Below are 17,579 nucleotides of genomic sequence, written 5' to 3' on the forward strand. Positions count from 1 at the left end.
ATAGGAATTTATATTATTTATATAGAAATTGTTACTTTGAAAAGAAGAAAGAAGGCATACTACAACGAAGGGGTTCGTCGCGAGATTAAAGGTTTTAGTCTCATGCTAATTTTCCTAATGGCCGGGGAAATTAGTCTAGGAATATCCACAACCATCCACGATTTAAATTCATGTTTATAAGTTTGATATAGTTATATGCATGTTTATTGATGAGACCAAATGAGCAATTTTTCCAAATTATAATTATAAAATATTTTTGGAAAAAAGGAGACAAATCCCTCAACAATAATATTAAATCAATAAAATGCCTTCCATCATTATAGTCTAAAACTAGAGTAGTTATTAAGTGCTAGCTTGTTGGGATTCACCCAAGGCTGCCTTACTTACTACGTGTTTTTGCTATGGGAAATGATCTCAAGAATGATGGGTTTGATTTAACTAAAATTATGATTTGTTGGGATTCACTCAAAATCATTAATTTTAGAGGCAAGTGTTGGGTTGATTCATAGAGATTTAAAGTCAAGAGTTGACACCCAACTGATCTAGGAATTACAATAAGTTGTAATTGGTAAAAGTACCTACCTTTCATAATTATTTTCGATTTGTTGGGACACACTCAAGGTCGAAATAAATTAAGATAGGATTCTAGCCACTATGGAATTTTAGAAATTCCCGAATCAATTTTGAAGGGTAATTGATTTGAAAAAAAATAGTGGAAATAAAATCATAATTTTGAAGTTTTTATGATTTTATTAAACAAAACATTTTTTTAACAAATTCTATCTTTCATTTTGTTGTAGAATGAGTAACAATTTGAGCCTTCGTACTATTCTTACTGATTGCAAACTCAACGACACAAACTTTCTTGATTGGCATCGTAATGTCCTTATCGTTCTCACTCATGAGAAAATTGAGTATGTACTTGATGGTCCTATGCCTCAAGAGCCTGAACCTACTGCACCTGCTGCTGTTAGAAATGCTTATAAGAAACATAAGGATGACAATAGGGAAGCTTCATGTATCATGATAGCTTCCATGACTCCTCAGCTTCAACAGCAGCACATGAACATGGGGGCGTATGATATTGTACAACACCTGAGAGAGTTGTTTGAACAACAATCGAGGACGGTTAGATATGATACCTCTAAAGAATTGTTCAGGTGCAAGATGGCAGAGGGAGCACCTGTTGCTCCGCATGTCTTAAAAATAATTGGGCTAATTGAAAAGCTGGCCGAATTAGGTTTTAAGATGGATCAGGAGCTGAATGTTGATTTAGTGCTCCAATCTCTGCCAGATTCTTTCTCACAGTTTGTTATGAACTATCAAATGAATAATCTACAGCACACTTTGCCTCAATTGTTGAATGTGCTGAAAACTGCTGAGAAAGAAATCAAAAAGGGAAAAGGCTCTACTGGTGTGCTTGTCGTTACTTCCTCTAAGAAGAGGAAGAGGCAAGAAAAGGGATTTAAGAAATCCAAAAACAAGCCCACCCAAAAGCCCAAAAAGGCAAAGGCGGATCAGTCCAAAGCAACCTGCTTCCATTGTAATCAAACTGGACATTGGAAAAGGAACTGCAAGTCATACTTGGAGAGCCTGAAGCAAAAGAAGCTTGCTGAAGCTTCATCATCAGGTACATATATGATTGAGATTAATGTGTCTACTTCCAAATCAGACTCTTGGGTATTAGATACCGGATGTGGTTCTCACATTTGCACATCTATGCAGGGTCTAAGGGACAGTAGAAAGCTGGGAAAAGGAGAAGTCATCCTACGTGTGGGCAATGGAGCAAAAGTTGTTGCTTTAGCTGTAGGGACTTATTATATCACTTTACCCAGTGGATTGATTTTAGAATTATCGAATTGTTATTGTGTTCCAGCACTTACTACAAACATCATTTCTATTTCCTGTTTGGATTTAAATGGGTTTCGGATAACCCAGGAGAATAAATGTTGTTCTTTTTCTAAAAATGGTGTGTTTTATGGTTCTGGAAGTTGGAATAACGGTTTATATATTCTAGATCTTGATCATCAAATTCTCAATGTGAGTGGAAAAAGAATGAAAACAGATAAACTAAATAAAACCTACCTCTGGCACTGTAGGCTTGGTCATGTAAATGAAAAATGCATCTCCAAGTTATACCAACACGGATACTTGGATTCATTTGATTATGAATCATATGATACATGCGAAGCTTGTTTACTTGGCAAAATGACCAAAATGCCCTTCACTGGAAAAGGGGAACGAGCCAGTGATTTACTTGGGCTAGTACATACTGATGTATGCGGCCCAATGTCGATCACTGCTAGAGGAGGTTTTTCATACTTCATCACCTTCACAGATGACCATTCGAGATATGGTTACGTGTATTTAATGAAATACAAATCTGAATCCTTTGAAAAGTTTAAGGAATTCAAGAATGAAGTAGAAAAACAAACCAATAAAAGTATTAAGATACTACGATCTGATCGTGGTGGAGAATACTTAAATGACGAGTTTGGAGTTTATTTAAAGGATAATGGAATAGTTCCACAATGGACTCCTCCAGGTACACCACAGTTAAATGGTGTATCTGAAAGGAGAAATCGAACCTTATTGGATATGGTTCGTTCTATGATGAGCCACTCAAGTGCCCCAAAATCGTTTTGGGGATTTGCATTAGATGCAGCCTCTTACACTCTTAATAGAGTACCCACTAAAGTTGTCGACTCCACACCATATGAGATATGGAAAGGAAAGAAACCAAATCTGTCTTATATGAAGATTTGGGGCTGCCCAGCTTATGTGAAGAGGGCAGAGTCAGACAAGCTTGAACCTAGATCTGACAAATGTTTGTTTGTAGGGTATCCAAGAGAGTCTATAGGATACTATTTCTACAATCCAATTGAGCAAAAAGTGTTTGTCTCAAAACATGCTATTTTTCTAGAGAAAGAATACATTCTAGAAAGAAACAGTGGGAGTAGAATAGATCTTGAAGAAATTCAGGATCATCCAACAAACATTGAACGATCTCATGAAGAACAGCTTCAACCACATAATGATGGGGTAGATACTGAAGCTGTTAATACACAAGGGGTTCGTAGGTCAGTAAGAACACGCTCAACTCCCAAGAGATACCAATTTCTTGTGAGCCATAGCAATGATGTTCTAGTCATTCAAGATGACGAACCTACCACCTACCAAGAGGCAATGAGTAATCCAGACTCCTCTAAATGGTTAGAAGCCATGAATTCTGAAATAAATTCCATGTATGACAATAAGGTGTGGACCTTAATTGATCCACCTGAAAGGATAAAACCTGTAGGGTGTAAATGGATCTTCAAGAAGAAGACTGACATGGATGGTAATGTGGTTACCTATAAAGCTAGACTGGTAGCCAAAGGCTACAAGCAGAAAGAGGGAATCGATTACGATGAAACTTTCTCACCAGTAGCTATGCTTAAATCCATTCGGATATTGCTTGCCATAGCAGCATATCATGACTATGAGATTTGGCAGATGGATGTAAAGACCGCGTTCCTTAACGGGACATTGCATGAGGATGTGTATATGACACAACCTGAAGGCTTTACATCTCCAAATCCTAGTCAAATATGTAAACTACAAAAGTCTATTTATGGACTTAAGCAAGCATCTAGGAGTTGGAATATCCGATTCGATGAGACGATCAAAGAGTTTGGATTTCTCAAGAATCCGGATGAACCTTGTGTGTATAAGAAAGTTAGTGGGAGTTCAATTGTTTTCCTTATTTTATATGTAGATGACATATTAATAATGGGAAACAATATACCGATGTTACAATCGGTAAAGGGTTGGTTGTCGAAGAACTTTTCCATGAAAGATTTAGGAGAAGCGGCCTATATATTAGGCATTAAGATCTATAGGGATAGATCTAAAAGGCTACTGGGTCTTTCACAATCTACATACATAGAGAAAGTGCTAAAAAGGTTTAGCATGGATCAGTCTAAGAGGGGTAATTTACCTATGACTCATGGTATAAGCCTTTCTAAAAACATGTGTCCAAAGACACAAGTTGAGACTGACAAGATGCACAATGTTCCATATGCTTCAGCAATTGGATCAATTATGTATGCTATGTTATGTACAAGACCTGATGTCTCCTATGCTCTGAGTGTCACAAGCAGATTTCAAGCTAATCCAGGTGAGGGTCATTGGATAGCCGTTAAGAACATTCTTAAGTACTTAAGAAGGACCAAAGATTTGTTCTTAATATATGGAAAGGGTGAGTTAGAGCTCAAAGGCTATACTGATGCGAGTTTTCAATCAGATAAGGATGATTGTAAATCACAGTCAGGCTTCATTTTTACTCTTAATGGAGGTGCTGTCTGTTGGAAGAGTTCCAAACAAGACACCACAGCAGATTCTACAACAGAGGCTGAATACATTGCGGCCGCGGAAGCAGCTAAGGAAGCAGTTTGGATCAAAAAGTTCGTAACTGAACTTGGTGTGGTTTCAACCATTGTTGATCCGGTCACTTTGTACTGTGATAACAATGGAGCTATAGCTCAAGCCAAGGAACCTAGGTCTCATCAGCGATCCAAACATGTGCTTAGGAGATTTCACTTGATTAGAGAAATTGTTGCTAGGAATGATGTAAAGATAGAGAGAGTCTCCACAGAGGATAACATAGCTGATCCTCTTACTAAAGTTCTTCCTCAAAAGAAGCATGATAGTCATGTATTATCTTATGGGATGAAAAACATGGATAATGTGTTTTAGTGCAAGTGGGAGATTGTTGGAATGTATGCCCTAAAACAATGTATTTGTTTTTTATCTTATACATTCCTTATTATATGTTTTGTATTTTAATAACTTCTTATTTATCTGTTAAATATTAGATACAACCGATAAAGTCCTTATAATATTACTAATGTGATGATAGTCACAAGAGTTGGTGACTATGAGATATCAATCACATTTATAGTAATATTATTAAAATGCCCTAGTTTTTGTACTAATGAAATAGGACATCTTTAGTACGATAAAACTAGTACACAGTTAGCCTCTAATTAATGTAATTAGTGGTTGTTCTCATCAACTATGGTATGAAGATACTTAGGCTAATGTGTAGATGATTTGAAAAGTACAAATGCATTGGATGATCCGTTTAGAGATCCCGTTAGGATATCTATCTAGTGCCAATGGTGTATCTCTAGTGAAAATTGTGTAAGTGATCCTACGACTTGAGATCACCATAGTATCTTGAGTGTGAATCGCTACATTTTGACTCTATTTACTTGTTACTCTTCGTGAGTACCTTAAAATGTAGAAGTTGGATGTAGTGTGAAGCACGTAAAGAAAATGGGTGATCAAGACAGGATTTACCACTCTGATAGAAGGAGTTGATATCCGGATGGCCACTAGTGAGAAATTAACCCTAAAGTCGACTACTAGGTAAATTGAAGAATGTCTTCAATTTAACCTAATTAAGGGTAAATTTCGGGAACTAGAAAATTTAATTAGTCATCAGGGAATTGGCACTTATTCCTTATTCCTGACTAATTGGATATCTTTGGTGAAAGGATAATAATTACACGGTAATTTTTCACGGAAAGGTTAGGTCAAATTCCCTTGACTAATTCCGAATAATTGGGCAATCACGATGTGTTGCTAGACACCGCTCGTGATTTATAATTATGGGTTAATTATTTATTATAAGTTATGATAAAATAAAGTAGTTTATTTTATCTAATTATTAAACCATAATTATTACCAATACATTCGGGACCTATTGGGTCACACGCAATAGAGATTTAATCCTGGATTGAAACTATGTGAATTATCGGGGTTTAATTTTAAAAGAAAATTAATCCCAGGCCTATTTGAGCAAATAAGAGTAAATGGTTATCTCTTATCTATCAGATGATGATAGATAGAGTCTTGAGTGAAGAGAAGTCTTAGGCTTTTGATTTTGAATCAGACAAGGAGACTTATCATCATATATTATCAGGTATCCCTCTCTCTCTCCGTTAAATAGTTTTTTGGCTGAGATACGAGAGGGTGAAGGTAACAAATAGAAAAAGGGAGAATCTGTGAGTGTCACATATTTTTCGAATAAGAGTAAGAAGGGCTAGCAACTTTTTCTTGCTCTTCAATACATAGTTCGTGAGACGACTCAGGGTTGCTCTAGCGTGGATATCAGTAGAGGCAGGACGATTGGACTGCTCAAGGGCTGACCATCCTCAAACAACGCTGCAGGGAGACGCTGCTTGGATTAAGGTAATCCTATAACCCTACTTTTTATACATCATACGTAAAATCTAGGGTGATTCCTGGATGGTTTTAGGGAAAAATTTTTATTTTTCCGCTGCGTAGTGTCCCTAAAACCCAACACCAAGGTCAACACCTTCACTTCCTGCATTTACACTTTTCATCGGTTACAAAAGTGGGTTTCCAAGCAGGCTGCATTAAAGCTCTCTTCAACATAGTTTTATTACTCATTTAAGTGAATCCCATTTCAGGTAGAATTGAGCTCCAACTCTATAATTCGAATGCCCTTCTCATCTCAGGACACTCTCCAAACGATCCTTCATCTTGCACATATTACAACTCACTTAAATTGAGTCCCATTACTTATTTGTGTGGTTCCTATTCTTCATCGAAGTTGAATTGCAATTCTGTGGTTTCATCAGCTTTACTCCCTTTTTCTATTTGTATTAATGACAAATTTAACAGATACTTAAGCCATTGAATTCGTAGTTTAAAAGCTGTATAAGCACTTAAGAGGGCATTATAGGCATACAACATTGGCAGAAGCATTAGGATGTTGTACGCCAGGCTGTACCATTGTCTTCCCTGTTCTTCTGTGACCAAAATACCCCTACATAGGATAGTTTACAATCCCCAACAGTCCGTGACCAACTAAGGTAAAAGGGTAACATAGACAAAACACTGCTTCTCAAACCATGCCTAGGTTGTACTCTTTGCAGGAATTCTGCCACCACAATGTTGCTCTCCCAGAAATACCCCTCCACAAGACAGATGAAAAATTCCCAAGAGTCAGCTGCAAATTGCTTTTTATATATGCATAGGATATCTATAGCACGACATTTGGCATTTGGTTTTCAAATTCTGTATCACTTTTTTTTCTATTTTTTTACCACCGTATAGTCAGTATTTTGACCACATTAAAACTATAGATAGATAATCAGTAAGTTTCAAAAAAGTTCCACTAATTTCTTCTATTCTCTTCTTATTAATTCCAATAATTTCTACTTTTTTTTTTCAATTTTTTAATATTTGCATGTGTTTTTCCCAGTAGTCGATCGACAGTATGCTAGGCTAATCACCACTCTGGTCCCAATGTTTGGACTGTTAGCTAAGTTTCTTCTAGAATCCGTTTGCTACAAGGTACAAGTTTTTCTTTAAGAAAATATTTTCCTAGAAGTCGTTTTTGAGGAAATTGATTTGTTCTCTCCCTTATTTTCTAGGGTTTGGTTGGCTAAAGGAAATGGTTTCTTTAACTACTAAAAACCTTGAAGAACGTTTCTTTTAGCCATTCCATCCAATTGACCAAGGACATACTCGACTTAATGGACATTTTCCCATATGGGTGTGCTAATTCTTTTCAATCTTCATTACAATACTAACATTTTTTGAGCAAGCAACATCGTTTAGTATTGTTATCTCAAGCTTTGTTTGGGGACGGATCAAGCAATGTTTTAGTAGTCCATCATGAGCAAGTAAAATCGTTTAGTAGTGTTAGCTTTTGAAAATTGGCGCCCTGCAGTTTGGCCGAAAGGGGGTGGAGCCTGCATATTAATTACTTGGAGTCGGAGGATCTTAAAAGTATGAGACAGCAATCTTGAAGTAACACCAACTCACAAAACCCATGGAAAGAATACGTAATTTGTTTTATTAAACTGTTGCAATCTATTTGAGTTTGCCGCGGTGCTACTATTACTCTCAGTTTTTTGTTGTTTAAAAAAGAAAAATAATTTTAAATAATGACCCAAACGTGTAAATAAAGTACAAGCTCAATCTATTCTTTAGTAATTCAGTCAAAAGTCCGACAAAGTTTGATGTTGAATGACTCAACTCGAGTAAAGTTTAAGTCATATTTATCTGAGCCAAGCTCCAGCACGGAAGTATTAGGTTTGAAACCCGGGGCTGGGTGAACTCGATTGAGCTTTCGTACGTATTATTCTTTTGTTCTTTATTATTTTTATTCATGTGAAAGGGCTATTATTTGTCCCTCAACGTCATGATTACTTTTTTACTCAAGCTTCATTGGCAAATTAATCTAGGCTTGATCGTGCTTGAACTCGAATTTGATCAAGCTCTCAACTGGTTGTTGAATATTACTTCAGTCAAATTCAAATATGTTAAGAACACCGTCAAGTCAAATTCTCATGCTCGAGTTGCATCATTACATGAGCTGGAGTCCAGACTCGGGATGTCCCATTTTTACTCATTCCACTTGCACCCTACTGGAAGCCCCTTACTGCCAGATTTGTTCCTGAAGAACTCATGTACCATGCCCATAGTTGTATATCAGCATACTTTACCTTTTTGGTATTAATACACGCCAATCTTGGTTTCAGGTTCCTTGGTATTTGTATTCCGTCCATATAACATGCATGTGGTGCATGCTTACTTATCTTTCCGATCTTTTTTTCTTTTAGAGATCTATGTTGGTTTAGTATGGCCAATTCAAATTCAAAATCAAGAGTTTGCAGTCAAGATTTCTAGAACTGTACCCTATATTGCCAGAGAGGCAACTTTATTTTATCATGGGTAAAAAACAAAAAAGCCCCCTGTGATAAATTTAATACACAGAAAAGCCTCCCATGGTTTCAAAATATACAACACGATCCCTCATACTTTGAACTAAATTGTAAAGGTGACGGAATCCATTAAACTTAACGAAAATGAACAAAATGATAAAAATGTCCTGATATAATTAAGCAAAAGACAGCTCAAAAAATTTATTTGTTTTATTCTCTAAATAGAGAGAATTGAGGGTTAAGGGGTAGAATAGGTATATTTAATAAAACTTAGGTATAAAATTTTTTTTTAGGTTCCAATAAGTCATTTCCGTTAAGTTTAACGAATTCCGTCACCTTTACAATTTAGTTCAAAGCATGAGGTATCGTGTTGTATATTTTGAAATCATAGGGGGCTTTTCTGTGTATTAGGCTTACCACAAGGGGTTTTTTTATTTTTTACCCTTTTATCATTCATAAAAACCTATATGAGCTATGGTAGCAAAAGAATTTGAAGAAATTTCCAATCGAGAAGCAGAATCCAGCTTGCTTTTGTTTTAGACACTCGTTGTCGAGAAGCTACAATATGGGAGGAAAACTAAAAAGCTTTACTCGTCAAGAATAGTTAGGGTTTAACGCACCAAACCAGGAGACTTTTCCTCCTTTTTTTTTTTTCAAATGAAGTTACCAGGAAAGAGTTCTAAAAGTTTATATTCTCTCAAGTCTCGTACACTTTGACGTGTCAGAATAGAACAGCCCTATTTTTGGAGAAAAACAGTAAATAATACGTAAGTGTACATCTTAAAGATGAAAAATTACACGAAAACGTATCACTGGTCATGTTACAATTGAACATGTTATTCCTGTTCTTAAATCTAAGCATTCTGAGCAGGATCATAAAAGTGTGCTTCACAAAGAAGTTGTACGTACTGCTTAGAGCCATGAATCAAACCAGGCGGATGATTAAGGTTAAGCCGAGTATGGCAGTGCGGAGAAATAAAGTTTGATTGAGCCCCAGTTAACTAGAGATTCCAAGCTACAATTTTTTCTTAACCATCAACCTCGATTTCTAGATCTTCAATGTCAGAGCTCACCACAAAGCTGGGAAATGCTAAAGTTTAAGTCCCCGGACAGGCCAAGTAACTGCGTTAGCTGACCTTTTTTTAGGGCTAGAATCTGACATGTAGTTTATCAAAAAATTCCCTTAATTCAGAATTTTTCCTTTGGAAGGATTCTTTTCCAATTTGAATTTGCAAATGAATGTTGACATCGCTTTTCCTTTCAGAATAATTATCCCTATTTTTAGCACTTTTTTTTTGTTTTATTTACTGCTACAAAACCCAGAGAAAACTTTGAGGATTTTACCTTGGTGATCATATTTGACACGTTAAGAAGATTTAATTTGACCGACAACTTTGAGAGGTTATCAGACTTCAGATAAGGAAGAGTCATGTTCTTCAGAAGAGATGGATTCTTTAATACAAAACATTTCCATTCATCTAGATCAATCCTGCCATCACCTCTCGTATCTACATCTTTGAATGTCTACAACGTAGAAAAGTTGGAGGAATTTTAGAATGAACAAAACATAATCGTCTAGAGAATTTTCACCTTATCCACAATTATTTCAACAAAATGATCCGAGAGTAGGAGCTCTGATTCGTGCGATAGTACTGCTAGTACCATCTCCCTTAGCTGCCAGTTGGTTTGATTAATTTGATGATCATGATAAATCTTATATACACTGACAGTATATACACTATCACCGTTAGATTCATAACATGCATGCAAATGTTGAATTTCAAATTCAAATTTTGCATAGTTATCATTCATCTAATATTGACAGTGTAGAAAAGATTAATCCTATTAATAAATAAAGTTTTCATATTTGCATTTGTTGCCAATTAAAAGGCGGTAATTTGGATGAGAGCAACGATGTACGCACATCCTTTTCTAGCTTATTACACTCCTTTAAGTAAAATTTTTTGTGCTGGAGATTAATCAGTGAAAATGGATATGCAAGACAGCAAGAAACTAGCAATGGTATGTGCATATCATTTATCTCTGACAGATTGTAGGAACATAGAAGTTAAAAAAAAAAAACTGTTCTGTGCCTAAGAGCACAGGATAAGTAAGGAAGTGAATAATCACTCCCTATTAAACCTCCTAAATTTAAGTGAGCATATTTCTCTCACTTCCTCTTTAATATTTTACCCTTTTAGCAAAATTTGATATTCAGTCCTCATTGATTATTCCAATGACCGAAATTGACGGAAGATGATCCACGATTTGAGGCAGCTATTTACTCATCACTCTTTTTAAGCAGCTACTCATTATCATATATTTTAGTTAAAATTAGCGCCATATGGATAGCGCCAATTTTCTGGTGTGTCTAACTTTTTTTTTTTAATTCTAAATGGAAAAGAAAGAATTGAGACTTCCTCCTAGTTTTTAAATATCTATCCTTAAGATACTTTTATCCTACTTATACTTCTAAGGTTAGCTCGTTGTCAAAGATACTTTTTACAATGTTAGGAGGCTTGCAAGGTTTTTTTTTAGCATTCAATGTCTGTTGCCAGGTAAAATGACAAAGAAAATATTTGTTGTATTTTTTTCATTTTCTATATGATTTTAATTATTTCTATTAGTCATTTTCTTTTGTATAATGGATGACGAATCTTGCGAATTTAATCTCAGTGCAAGTGTGGTACAAAATCAATTTGATTTGAATGAACTCTGAAGCTTTTGACGATGAATTTAGGCAAGAAGATGTTGAAAATTCAACTAAAAATATAACGCTTATTAGCCTTTTCAAGAAAATTCAAGAAGATGTTAAATTGAAGCTTTTTTCAACATATTAGTAGTTTCCTCTATAAAAATATACAAAGTATTATGCCTATTGAGATAACAATCATAATTCCATTGCTTTTGAAATTCAACTTTTACACACATATCATGAATCAAATCGTGATAATGTATACACTATCAGTGTATTCTATCAATTAAGGCCGAATATCAAGTTTTGCTAAAAGGGTAAAATGGTAAAGGGAGAGTGAAAGAAATATGCTCATTTAAAGTTAGAAGATTTAATAGGGAGTGATCCCACTTCCTTGTTTGTCCATTAGTTTTTGTTATTACCTACTCTTATCGCGTGGCACAGAATTGAAAAATCCATAAAAAGAATTTCAAAAAATGGAGGCTATTGGGACCTATTGTACATGCTGCAAGCCAACCTAACTTAGCTGATGCACAAATGCCGTTGAACTAACCTCTTGCTTCTCAATGTAACCATTCTGCCTAAGATCGTACAGTCTGAATCCAACTGGTGGAAAACAAACAAAAATACATTAGCAAACGAGTAGTGGACCAAGTTAATTTAAAGACTTATTCACCTAAAAGAAAAATATGAAGCAAAACAAGAATACAAGTCTAAATTACAGCGTGGTTTATTATACAAAATGTAAACCTTACATAAAATTTTATCTTCTGTTGGTGCATTTGGGTGAAAAATACCCAGAGTTCGAACGAATTCACCAAATTCAATTACTCCATTGCATTTAATATCAAACAAATCAAATAACTGCACAACAAAATACCATGGATTCAGTCACCACAGTTGCATAATCTTAACGTAGTGAGAGTTGTTCAAAGTAGAACCAAGACTAGAGACCAAAGACAGAACCAAAACAGGAGTCAAAGGGCAGAACAAAAAGTGGAATAAGGAGGGAATGTAGAGAGCTTCAAAGTAGATTAATAGTAAAAGTCATGAAGAAGCAGCAGCTTGGTTGCAGCTTGCACCATGAACAATAAGACAAAAGCAGCCAAATTTTATCCCCTGCGGTTTGATATATTCGTTGTGGAAAATTCTTGTATGGATTCGCGTCCTCTCGTTTCAGTGTATGCTCAGGCGAAGAATATGGATATAATATGGTTGGTATGCCTGGAACAGATTCGTCAACTTGTACCTTCTAGAACAGTATAACGATTAAAATCTTAATCTCTGTAAAAATTAGATCCATCTAAATATTTTCCTACAACTTTTTAGGCGCAAGAAACACAAAATCACATAAAAGTTTATACATCATTTTCGTCGCAAAAGAAAATAAAATAGAGTAAGATAAAAGAGGAAAGTTTATGGACCATGTAGCTTTAGAGTTGATCCATCCAAGAATTTTTCATTTGCTCAATGATCATGAATTTCAACAGCTACTAAAGAAAAAGGTATTGAAAGACATACCCTGTCTGCAAATAGATTCTTTTCTAAGCCAAACTCTTCCTGAGAATGAAATTACATTCACAAAGCATTAGTTGACGAAGGCCCTTTCTTCCTTATGCAAGATCAGTACTAAAAATAAGTTGTGTGGCCAGAATTGATAGTTCGAAAGCGTCGCTTGTGTAACCTCACCGGTGAACAGAAGATACCTTGTGGATGAGCCCGTCATCAATAATGGACCTGCTGATTTTCTCAAACAGTTCAAATAATACCTGTACTTCATTTATTGAAACTGCAAAAGTATCACCATGTATAATTTATCAATACAAGCTCTAGAGTGTCCTAGATCACCTCAGAGTACTGAGTCAAAGTTTTACTGATAAGTGAATATTTTACCTTGATTTCATTTGATAAAGTGCAAGTTTTGTTGTCTTTTTAGGGGAGAATAGCCATGTTTAAGCCCTTTTAAATATAAAATTTCTTTAAGTGTTACTTAGTGAACTAAATGTACAAATGTATGGATTAGTGCGGGAACATATGGCATTTTGTAGGGAATGAGCGCATGGAACAATCTCTAGGTCCTCAATGCCATTTGCTGTATGGAGACAAGAGTAATGGAGCGCATTGACCAACATAAGCGCGTTATGACGGAGAGGTTGGAGAGGCATGATCGGCGTCTTCGTGCTTTGGAGAACTATTTCCAAATCCGCCATTCACCTACACCGACTCTGCCTCCGTACATGGTGAGGGTCAAGCTGCGTCCATTCCTGAACGCAGAGGCGAAGTTGAGCAAGAAGTTCATGTAGAAGTCGGAGGCGGACCCTTAGTTTAATTTCCTTTGTTTTCTTTTGTTTTGGACTTTCTTTTGTTTATTTTTCTTTTAGATAAGTGTTTTGTTTAGTTAAGTCTTTTGGATTGTCTTACTCCCCTACTGTTATGTACTTTCCCCCCTGCAGTCTAAGTAGATTTTGGGATGTTCGTGATATTCGAGATGTTCGTATTGACTGCTGGATCTCTCACGCAAATTGATTAGGGGAGTATTGTTTCTTTGCCCTCCTTTCACATTGAGGACAGTATGACTATTAAGTATAGGGGAGGGTGTGGTTTCTATGGTTGTTAGTACATGTTAACTCTTTATTTTTGATGAGAAATGCTGGAAATGATTGTGAAAATATACATTACGACTGAATTCTTGTTGAATTGTGGTTTGCTGACAGGGAGTTTCATCTATTTATAGGGAAAACTCTGCCAAAATTTTTCCGGAATCTTTTCCAAAATTGCACTATGACCCAAGAAGCTAATTAGGTTATCAAATTTCCTTAATCGTTGACCAAATGAAAATCTGCTTTAGAAGAATTCATTTCTCCCGTGACTTGTAATTAGTTTTATGTGATTACGATTAATGTATCTTAGAAAGTATATTTAATAAAGTGGGAACAATTATACTTTTATTTCTATCTTTAATGAAATCTCTCCCTTTACTTTAATTTACAAATAGGCGAGTGATATTATCCCATAGTGATATTTTTTCTCTTTTCATGTTGAAAGAGGGTTGATTCTTAACATTGAAAAAAAATGTGAAGAAAGAGAAAAAGAAAGAAAAAAAAAGAAGAGAAAGCAGCAATAAATTCACACCGTAAATTTAAGTACTGAGTAACCGGGAATCTTTATCTAAAAATGTTGATTTACGCGTAAAAAGGTATTTGGATGGAAAGGTGTGGGAAATTTGACGTTTAAGTGCTGAGTAATCGGGGGTCCTCACCTACAAGTGTCGATTCTCGCATCAAAAGGCACTTGTAACATTACAAGTATTGGTGATTAGTATATATTTGAGATGCCCTCGTTAATAGTATTTTGTGGAGGAAACAAATGAAATGGAAAATTCTCACTAAGGGATGGTAAGAATCGGTTATTTGTGTAGCCAAGTAGGGGAGAGAGATTGATTTGAATATGATAAAATTTAGGGATAATTGATTCCACTTTATTAAGTATGATGAGTATTAGATGCATTAAGAGGAATTGCATAATGATTAAAGGATGAGTTGGGAGAACTGAATTTGATAAAGCATATGTTCTATTTGACACTTGAATTATTGGTTGAGTGTTTTGTTGGATTGCTTGAGGACAAGCAATGATTCAAGTGTAGGAGAGTTTGATAAGTAAATATTTTACCTTGATTTTATTTGATAAAATGCAAGTTTTGTTGTCTTTTTAGGAGAGAATAGCCATGTTTAAACCCTTTTGAGTATAAAATTTCTTTAAGTGTTACTTAGTGAACTACATGTACAAATGTATGCGGGAACATATGGCATTTTGTAGGGAATGAGCGCATGGAACAATCTCTCTAGTTGAAGCAAAGTGCAAGGCAACTCAAGGAGACTAACGTGTACATGAAGCAAGATAGGGAGTTGCACGGCAAAAAAAAAAAAGATGGAAGCTACAAGCAGGGGAAGAGGATCCGAGCTCGGATCCCCTCCCAGAGGCCACATATCCGAGACCTCGTTTTTTATTCTGCAGAAGCCGATCCGAGAGCACAGGATCCGAGCTCGGATCCATTAGGAATTAGGTCTCGGATCTTCTTCTGCAAGAGACGTGAAAGAATGGAAAAGATGATCCGAGCTCGGATCAGTTTTTTCGCCCTCGGATCTTAGGTCTCGGATCTTTCTCTTTCCTCTGCAATTTGCAGAACAACTTGTGTGCATTTCACACTTATTTTTTGACTCATGTTTCACAACAATTTCCAGCTGCACTACAAGAAAAAAGTCCTATTATGACATATCTATAAGGACACTTTTTTGTAAGTGTTATTTTACATCTTTTATGAAGACATGAAAAAGTGAGTGTCATAATAAAATAACATGAACCAAGTAGCATTGCCTTTTGTTTTATATTTTTTCTAAATTGAAAAATTTGATATGTCAAAATAGAATAGCTATTAGGGCATTACCTGTGAATGTCAGCAGAAGTAATAGGAAATTGAGATAGAAACGACATAGTTTTATCACTGGTATAAAAGAAATGGTGAGAAAGCGCAGGGAAAAGAAAAAAAGAACGCGGCAAGGAAAATTTTGCCACTTCACTGATAGTTTGCCGATTCACTAAAAGTTTGCCCAATACATTCTTTGAAAGCTCCGTCGATTAGAATTCACACCAAAAGTTCCACCAGTTTCTTCTCCAAATCTAAACCCTTGGACCCTATTAATAAAATCCATCATCATCAAAATCAATCTTCCAAGCCTACATTCTTTTTTCATTCTTTAATCCCTACCCTTTCTCGTTCTGTCTAAGTTTTTAGATGCACTCCAATTTGACCAGAGGAAGAGAAGGATGGTGTAGCGGTTAAAAGGTAAGTGTATTATGGGTTTTTGAAAAGCATATGCTTTGCCTGCCGTACGTGAATCATTGCAATTTGTTTGTCGATATTTTCTTGCAAAATTAAGGGTTTGAGGTATGGATAATAATTATTCATGCGATGGAGGAGTGCAATCCTTCAATTTGAAATGTATTGGTTTCTGAATTTTAACTTCCGAAGTGATAAGTTTGCTTCTTGAGTTTATCTCGTCTCGTGGGTGTGAGAACTTGTAAATCTCTTATATTTTCTTAAAATCCCCTTTTATTTGGAAAATATTACTTTATAATGGCCCTACTACTCAATCACCCCACAATAAGTGTAAATGAACATAGAATTAAGGGTTTTCCCTTTCGTTTTCAAGATAGTGCGAATTAGGGTTTTTACGCCTATCCGTAGCGTGACTATCCGGTACGGAGTGTGGATCAAATTTAGTGATTAAAAGTAAGTTTTAGATGATATTAAGTGTGTGATTGGAAGTGATAATAATAAGTTAGTGAAATATAAGTTAAAACCCTAATATGTGCGAAATAAGGAAAAACGGGTTGGACCGACGGGTACCGTTTACTACCGATTGAGTGCACCACTTGAACACCACATTATTACCTTAATCTTCTCACTTTTATTTCAGAAAAATTGGCCCTAAATATCTCCTCCATAGGGCCGAAATTATTGACCAAGAAAAGGGAGGAAAAAGAAAAAATTAAGATTGAATCTTGTGGTGACACTTGTTGGCAATCCATGGACCTTTGACCAAATGAGTTTCCTTCCTTCTTATCTTTCTTCTTGGCTTCATTCCCTTCCATTTTTCTTCCATCTTGGCCAAAAATAAGAGAGGGAAAAGAGAGAAAAACAACTTCACCTCCAACCTTGATTCTTCCTTGTTGAGTTGAAATTAACCGAACCAAACCGATTAAACTTACCTTTTGGTGCTTGGAAGGCTTGGTGTACTGAAATTTTTGGAAGAACGTGGTGTCTTTCTCATCTCCAAGGAGCTTTTGGAAGGTACCATAGCTGCCTAACCCTCTACTCTTCCCTAATCTTGTTTAAGTGTGAATAAAAACTCATATTCTTGGTTTATGACAGTTAATCGGTTAGTTTTGATTGATTTATTGGGTATGGAGCTAGGGTTTACATTTTCAGCTTTGATTATAGTTATCTACCTCTTAATTGATGTTATTGAATTAGTAATTGGTGGGTTTGATGATAGAGCACTTATTAGATATGGATTTCTAGAGTAAAGGTGCACAAGCCAGAAATTGGAAACCAATCTGCCCTGTTCTGTCCGGTTCTG

The 17,579-nt window shown here is 35.8% G+C and overlaps 1 protein-coding gene across 1 annotated transcript in view; it reads right to left on the reverse strand.

The window, feature by feature from the left end:
• Positions 1–1,253: 1,253 nt before the first annotated feature.
• LOC113756713 (calcineurin B-like protein 7) overlaps positions 1,254–17,579 on the reverse strand; it is a 42,302-nt gene continuing 25,976 nt past the window's right edge. The window contains exons 6-12 of the mRNA XM_027300275.1: positions 13,146–13,228; positions 12,961–12,999; positions 12,195–12,303; positions 11,993–12,045; positions 10,335–10,418; positions 10,131–10,268; positions 1,254–1,319 (exon numbers count right to left, since the gene is read on the reverse strand). Coding sequence (XP_027156076.1) covers positions 1,254–1,319; positions 10,131–10,268; positions 10,335–10,418; positions 11,993–12,045; positions 12,195–12,303; positions 12,961–12,999; positions 13,146–13,228 — 572 coding nt within the window. The remainder of the gene's footprint in view (positions 1,320–10,130; positions 10,269–10,334; positions 10,419–11,992; positions 12,046–12,194; positions 12,304–12,960; positions 13,000–13,145; positions 13,229–17,579) is intronic.

This window comes from Coffea eugenioides, chromosome 2 (assembly GCF_003713205.1).
Source record: "Coffea eugenioides isolate CCC68of chromosome 2, Ceug_1.0, whole genome shotgun sequence".
Classification (NCBI taxonomy): Eukaryota; Viridiplantae; Streptophyta; class Magnoliopsida; order Gentianales; family Rubiaceae; genus Coffea; species Coffea eugenioides.